General features: G+C 37.8%; 1 protein-coding gene across 3 annotated transcripts in view; it reads right to left on the bottom strand.

Annotated features, from left to right (window-relative positions):
* Nucleotides 1-898: 898 nt before the first annotated feature.
* The window catches only part of itgbl1 (integrin, beta-like 1), a 46013-nt gene continuing 39015 nt past the window's right edge, over nt 899-7896 (bottom strand). For all 3 annotated transcript variants that reach the window (XM_042426746.1, XM_042426747.1, XM_042426748.1), the window contains 3 exons: nt 7001-7147; nt 3657-3770; nt 899-1281 (listed from right to left, as the gene is read on the bottom strand). In XM_042426746.1, the coding sequence (XP_042282680.1) occupies nt 1193-1281; nt 3657-3770; nt 7001-7147 (350 nt within the window). In that variant the 3' untranslated portion in view covers nt 899-1192. The remainder of the gene's footprint in view (nt 1282-3656; nt 3771-7000; nt 7148-7896) is intronic.

Genomic DNA, 7896 nt, shown 5'->3' with positions numbered 1-7896 from the left:
TACACATATACAACATATTGAATAAAATATTTATATAAAGGTGTACTGTAATGTCAGTAACATACTTAATGCAATATAGTGTGCAGTATATTATTGCACCTGTCATTTTGATAGGACAAAGAAAAACAGAGGGGTTGGCTAGTTTAAGCATGAAAAAGGCCAAAGTAGAATTTACATTAAATTTTCTTTGTGACTTCTTATCGGTCCTCTTTTCAAGTGGTGACTGAGCTCTTGTGTCAATGCAGCTCTCATCCCCTGATGCCACCTTTTGAAGTGACATGGACATCCAGCATGCCACAATTGAACTATGTATGCCCTCTCTTTGTTTCCTCCACTTACAATTTAACCTTATCACTAGTATGAGTTGAGTGAGAAATGTCCATCATGTACCTATAGTACAGTATGGGTTTTATGGCAGATTGTTTGGTTTGATTTCTGGTGGAGAAGAATAGGCACTATTGAAATGATTTATTTTCAAAAAATATATATACTGTATACCATTGCAAGTATGCCCACTGGAGTTATGTCATGTTATAACAAATTTGTAACCATGTATGATTAAGGTCTTCGCATTGTTTTCCATGCAAAATGTTGTGTCATGCGGCACATTTAATGTTTTATTATTAAAAAGAAATAAAAACCTCAAACAGTATGTCTGCTGCTAGCTTTCAAGTGAACTTTCAGTCCTATTTGGGAACAACAACAGCATTCTACATTCAGTTCAAAACAGACCTACATTATCCCCCGCAGTATCCCACGTATTCCAAAAATGTCACCTTAATAATACATGTTCTTCCTCTTCCAACATTTGGATTTATCATGTACCTGCATCCTATTATGTGTAGCCCTCTGCAATATGTAAGCATTCCTACGTTATGAAAAAAAAAATACATATAGCTGTTTTGGAAACATATGAACGTTTACATTGTACTATGTTTTAAACAGATCATTATTTTTCACCTACAAAACCCAGTTTTATAAAGATCATTTGTAACCAGTACAATAAAAGAATGAACGTTGTTAGAGATATGCAGAATTACGTCCATGTTTAGTTTTGGCTTCTCTTTTTCTCTCCTCCTCCTGTGATTTTCAGGCTGTGGTGTTTTACCAGCCTGGTTGTGACCAATCGGTGGTACTCCTGGTCGCTCCGGGCAGCCAGGCCTCTGTCTCTAACACCAGTGTCCTGTTGCCCTCAGTACTCTGTTCCCACCCAGATTTCACAAGCGTTCCCCGTCCAGCCGTCCCAGCACTCACAGTTGCCGCAATTGCACAACCCATTCCCTGTGAGAAGATGTGAGAAGAAAAGCTGTGAATTAAAAGAGCTGTGCCATCATGCCTGACCTTTAACAAGGTTCCTCTTTTCACACCCTGCTTCCCTGGGTGCAGCTGTCTGGTGGGGGGGTGGAAGCTGACTACACTCCTCAGGACATTTTGTGGTTTTCCACTGCTATTACCCACACAGCAGTTGGCAAAAACTCTGGTTTGATTAAGAATGAAAAGCCTTTATACTTTAAATATCTACTACATGTTACCACACTGACATACAGTATCTCAAAATCTGTTTGATTTTCCTTGAGGTGGAGCATGAGTCTCACTGTCCTTCTGTAATACAGCTCAATAGACATATCTACAGCAAAACATTGCTGTGGCAGAGGAGGGAAAAGGTGGTGATGGAGGTGATGAGGATAAAACAATGAAAGTAAGGTGAAAATCAGACAGCATTAGAGATGAGTAAGTAGGGAAGGACTGAGCTGAAGGAGTCAACACATAATTTCACACAGAAATGGCTGAGCTGCTTGTTGATCTTCTGAATTTACGGTGCAGACTGGACAGACCTTCCTCTTGTTATTTTATATTCTTCTTATTGCCAAATAAGTCCTTTTGAAAAGACCAGAACCAACAATGTCTTCCATCTCAATATTTTCCAGCTTCCCTGCCATGTTTGTGGAACTCATCCCTAAGCCCTTTTCTCCCTACTGAAGATTTACATCTTTTAGAACAGATGACAAATCCAACCAGGGATGTTGCGATTACCGTATATGGTATGTGTTTTATACACTACGTCCATAGTTTTATGATTTGAAAAGGCTTAGTCATTTCCTAGTTTTTAGTGTTCTATAGTATAATGCACACCTGGTAGAGAGGTGTGTAAAGAAATTTAATCATGAAAGAAAAATCTCTGCACACTGTCAGTGCTGAGTTTATTTGGGAGACAATGTTTTGGTCATGAACCTTCGTCAGACATCCTGTAGCTTTTAGCAAATGTTACTGAAACAGGAGTAAATAGTGCATTTGTTGGGGACTATTTTCAGCTGTGGATTAATGCACATTTGATGTTCAAGCAAATATTTATGGCACCAGGACAGTGAACTCAAAATAAACTAGTGCCCATGTTAATTGTAATGAAGGAACATGACATCCAGTTCTACAGTGTGGCTCATTGATATGTTTTTAACAGTTTTTGGACAACATTGGAGCTCTATGGCTCAAGTGAATAAGATATATCAGGCTTTGGCCACACAGACAATATTTGTTTATAAGATGTTGATCCCGTTGAATGATTTGTAGGATCATTGTTGGTTTTGGTGTTTTCTTGGGACTTTACTGAATTTAAGAAAAATGCAAAGAGAGGCTCTGTGTTCAATTGTTCATGTTCTCCTGTGTGTAAATTTCAGTATTTATAGAAACAATACTTGGTTTAAATGGGAATTCACTCAAATCAAGTGACAATTATGTTATGGTATTCCTGATTCATAAACATTTCAAGTGATGGTACAGTAGTAGTTGCGATGGAAAAATGAAGACACTGGAACCTGTAGAGCAACTTCATCAAATTCATGAACATGCATAAGCACAATTATATATGTTGCATGGTGCCTAAATGCTGTAATTTATTTGTTTTTACACTTAACTCAGACATTTTTTGTCTCTTTTCTGACATGGTCGCTGAAATCTTCATATTCAGTGTATGAAATTAACCAGCAAGCATTCCTAACACTCTAAATTTTCCACATCACTCATCACTTGTAGTGTAATGAGAATCTACAGCTTTGAAGGGTCCATGAAATCTCCGGATGCAGGGTGATTTATTGGCAAACTTAGTGGCCAGACAATTTTTTGTGTCATTTACATTTTTGGGTGCATTACTGCTACCAGGTGAAGAAAAACTGTCCTTTTTTATCTGCATATTCCACATTCTGGAAATGCCTTTTAATGTAAAAGACCATTACATTATAATAATACTCATACATATGGTAATTTTCACATATATACTGCAGTCAGTAATATGGTAATCAGGACCATTTAATAGACTTTGCCATATATTTTCTTTGTTTTCTTCTCTTTTCCACAGTTTTTAAGCAACGTTTGACTGCATCTGGAACTGCAGACGCTCGTTTGAATGACATTAAGGCTGACATTTGGAGTCATGAAGTCATGATGAGAAACACCTCTGAACAGCTGTCCAGATTTTGACAAGCCCCGGGGCAAAAATAATTATAAACATGTTCTGGGATTTCCATTATCAGTGGGGTGAAGACAGCTCCTGTGGATAAGCGGCTATGTAAGGGAAATGTTTGCGTTTATGTGGGTGTATGTGAGGTTTCATTGAAAAACCTACAGATACAACAGCGTGCAGGAGTCCTGCCCTACTGTACCTGTGCAGATGAGGCCGTCATGTTTGTCACACTCTCGGTCATCACACTCACAGTACTCTCCAGACACCCACCAGTCTTGGGGAGAGCAGATACACTGGCCACAGTGACAGGAACCTGCAACACACACGGACACACACAAACACACATACTATTAATTAACATCACATTTTTCTCATGTAAGCTGAGCAACATTTTGACATTACATATTTTCACATACCCCTTGCTGCTTGTGTTTTTTCAATAAATGCTATTTGTATCATTTCCTGTAAAATATTTATTTTACACAGAAGATTAATAGTGTTGGCCAGAGTGGATGGAAATCTTCCCTGAGGGAAACTTGCCACCGGGAAACCAATCCACTCACGCTTTAAATTTCCTCTCTTCCCCGCCAGAGTCTTATTCTTCTCTCTCTTTCAAGGGCAGGATAATAAGGTGTTAAGGATTGGTAGAGAGGCAGTCTGGTGAGAAGGAAACAAATCTACCTCTGTCTGCTTCATTTTTTCTAAAGCTCACAACCAGAGGTCCAGCAACTATGTTTTCAATCTCTCCAGTTTTCTATAAAAATACACTGGGTTACAAGAACCCACTACGAAAGGTGGAGGCAGACAGAGGGAGACAGATGGAGTGAGGCGCAGGGGAAAAAGTGAAACAGATGAGAGAGGTGAGACAAAGAGAGGGGCTGAGGGGCCTGATGCATAAAACTCTGCAGATTCATGACTAAAACTGGGTGTACGCACAAATACAGAAATATGCATTGTTTTCGACAGATTTATTAAGCTGTGTGCATAGTTCTGCTCTATAAATCTCAATCAAGTGGGCTCACATGCAAGCGTCTCATTTCTACTCCCACAGTTAGCCATAAATGGATGAAGACATGCCCTTAATCAATTATTCTGTCTGTTCCACTACTTGTTAAACCTGACAATAAAAAAAAAAGAAGTCCTCACACCTGTGGCTATTTATATCGTCTGTACCTTTAATTCATCACATGCACCTGTAAAACATCATCATTGATGATATCTCAGTCATCATTATTAAATGTCAGAAAGATGATTGATTAATTTATAGCGCTCATATTGAAACAGAATTTACAAAGTACTTCATAAGTGAGGATAAAATGCAATATTATGAAAATATGAATATAAAATATAAGATTCATCACCTTATCATGGTTTTCTGGCTATAGAAAAACATGTGTATCTGGTCTGAAGTGTGTACATTCCAATATATGTGTTTGAAACGGTGTATGCATGATTTTTGTGCTAATGCAGCGTTTATACATATTGGCTCTGGTGTCTGAAGATAGTGGAGCATAAAGAATGACACATCGTGCTCGGCTCTGCAGGGCAGGGACAGGGGTTTCTGGGGATTCACTGCTACACAACAAAGAGGGAATCCTGTTGTGTGGTGTCATTTGACACCTAATGATACATACAATCTAGTAACAATGTGCAGTACTTCATTATGAATATATAGGTTACAGCTGACAGTCAGCTAGGGCTGCAACTATCAATTAATTCTTATTATTGGATAACCCAATGATTATCTTCTTTATTAATCAATGAATCAAAAAGATATTCAATTAACAGTGATATGAAACACAAAGCAGCAGCAAATCCTCACATGTGAGACATTGAAACCAGTGATTTTGTGTTCTTTCTGCATGGCACATGACTTACAGTACATGGTTAAGTGGTTATATTAGTCTTTTGTTGACTTTTCTGTCGATCAGCTAATCAGTTATACTGAATAATCATTTTGCTACAGGGAGCTATCTGAGTTTGTATTGCTTTACTTGAATATCATACAGTTTTCTGATAAGAGTTTTCTGAGGCTTATGCTCTGAAAAGGTGGAGGATATCTGGATTTTGTGTGAAGAAAAGATTTTGAACTGTGTATACATATATCTGGATAAAGATTACAACATGAAAGAAGCTAAAAGTATGTAAATCTTGTCCAGATTGTTACTTCAATCATTAGTCTGTGCAATAACAACACAATTGTGGCTTCAGGGTGGAAATGTGACATGAATCTTGTATCTGTTGTAAATCATTGCAATCAGTTAAATTACTTGGCACTTTAACATTAAGATAGCAGAAAGTATGACTGCGTATCAGAGACAGACTAAGATAAGGCCTAATCCTGCTATACAGAGATTTTGATTGAGCTATTTCATAAATTAGTGTATATAAGTGTAGCATCAAGACAAAAAAATGAGTTTTGTGGATCTTCATGTTAATTTCTCTGCCAATGAGGACTGTGTGATATAGTCAAAAGCTCCAGAACAAGCGAGTAAGTAGACCTTGAGTTGAGATTATGTTGTCAAATGCTTTTTGAACATGAATGTTCAGCTGTTCATTAATATAAAGGAGAAAAAGTTAAGATACTAACTCAAGTAATACCTGAGACCTGTTTGACAAGTATGAAGAGAACTTCTTACCTACAGAAAAGACGCAGTATGAACCAAGTTTATCAGAAAGAACTTGATGATTCCTACTGGAGTAACATTACCTTGGTAAACAAAACACATGCTTGTTCAGTAAAAAAAATTACATGTATATAGCTTAAGGTGCTCTTGACATAACAGTGAAAGCAGATGTCAGTATGTAGTTACCAACATTTTTAGCAATATTCCTGCATGAAAATGAGACAAAATTTGTGGTGCAGAGTTTGTCAAGATGCTGAAAGAGATGAATTAAATTAGGGTTTTATTGTTTAGAGATTGCTAATTTTCTGTGATCCTCAGAGAGAAGCTAACTCATGACATGCTACAGAGAAATGACATAAAAATCATAAGGAGAAATTTAACTTCTCAAGAGAACATTTAAATAAAAACATAAAAAATGCTTAAAAATTTCTGAGCTTCTGTAACAATAGTGTCTCGTTGATTGATTTCTATACTGCTGTTTTCTTTCTTTTACCTTTCTCTAATAAATGTCTAAAACATCATGACGAATCTGATTCTGACAGCAGTAGCCTCTGATCTCGGTGCAAGCTGATTTGTCTCAATGGATCTGAAGGATCAACATCTTTTCAAGGAGTGACCTTTCTGCTTTAACATGTTCTGAGTGTCACAATTCACTTATGACATTTGGATGGATGGTTTTGAAAGCTGTAGTTTTATATTAGTTTTATATGCTGTTTCTATTTCATAATAAAACCTGGATTGGAGGTTTCAAAGGTTAAACTATTGGTAAATGTGTCCACATGTGTCCAATCTAGGTTCTTTGAAATAATATTCATGTATTTTCTGTGTGTATACTGTATATGTAAGTGTGTGTCAGCCAAAGAGAGACTTTTTTAACAAAACATTTCTAAAGCATTGATTTAAAAAGAATCCTCACCTTTTCCACTGCACATGACTCCATCAGATGTCTCACAAAGCTCCTTGCTCTGGGCGTCACTCATGTCACAAGACCTGGGGAACTGGCACAGCTTCCCGAACCAGCCCTCCTCGCAGATGCAACGTCCACATGAACAGTAACCGTGACCTGGCGGTGTAGGGCAGAAGGGCCTTCATTTAAAAGAGACAGAATATGGAGCATGGCCATGAGAAAATAGCACAAATAGAAGGTAAAAAGAAATAAAAAAAAGCCTCCACAAATAGAGTGAAAAGTCAAGAGATGGCAGTGGAGAGGAAAAAGATAGCAATAAAGCACATAAACACAGAAAGCTGACAGAGCAGACATTGAACCATGACACTAATAGGCAGTACAAGGAGACAGACACACAGAAAGACGAGAGAGACGCAGCAGGCTTATTGTATTTTCCCTGGGGACATGAAAGGAACTGTCATCACTGGTCTTGTCCTGTCCTTAATAAATCTCCAGTGCTTCAGAGAGAGATGAAAAACAAAGAAAGGCAATGGCAGACAAACACTGACACAAACACACACAAACACACACACACACACACATTCATTTAGGCCCTCCTTCATCTCCAACAGGACCTTTAGATCACTCACAACGCGTTCACTTCAATATAAATCACATGGTGTCGATGCAGTTGCATCATTGATTGATTCCTTTATGTTCACATCTGGTTACAGATGCCAGGTTGAAAAGGTGATAATGAGCGGAGCATTTTGTCCATCATTTTCCATCATTGTAAATCCATACTGTGCTGCAGGAAATTGTTTGATGCCAGGGTGTATTGATTCAATCAAACAGCTGTTCGTTTCAATTTTGATTCTTTCATCTGAGATTTTACGCCTCTTAAAGGGGAGATATCATGCACATTT

Source organism: Thunnus maccoyii, chromosome 11 (genome assembly GCF_910596095.1).
Source record: "Thunnus maccoyii chromosome 11, fThuMac1.1, whole genome shotgun sequence".
Classification (NCBI taxonomy): domain Eukaryota; kingdom Metazoa; phylum Chordata; class Actinopteri; order Scombriformes; family Scombridae; genus Thunnus; species Thunnus maccoyii.
This window is presented reverse-complemented; position numbering and strand designations above follow the sequence as displayed.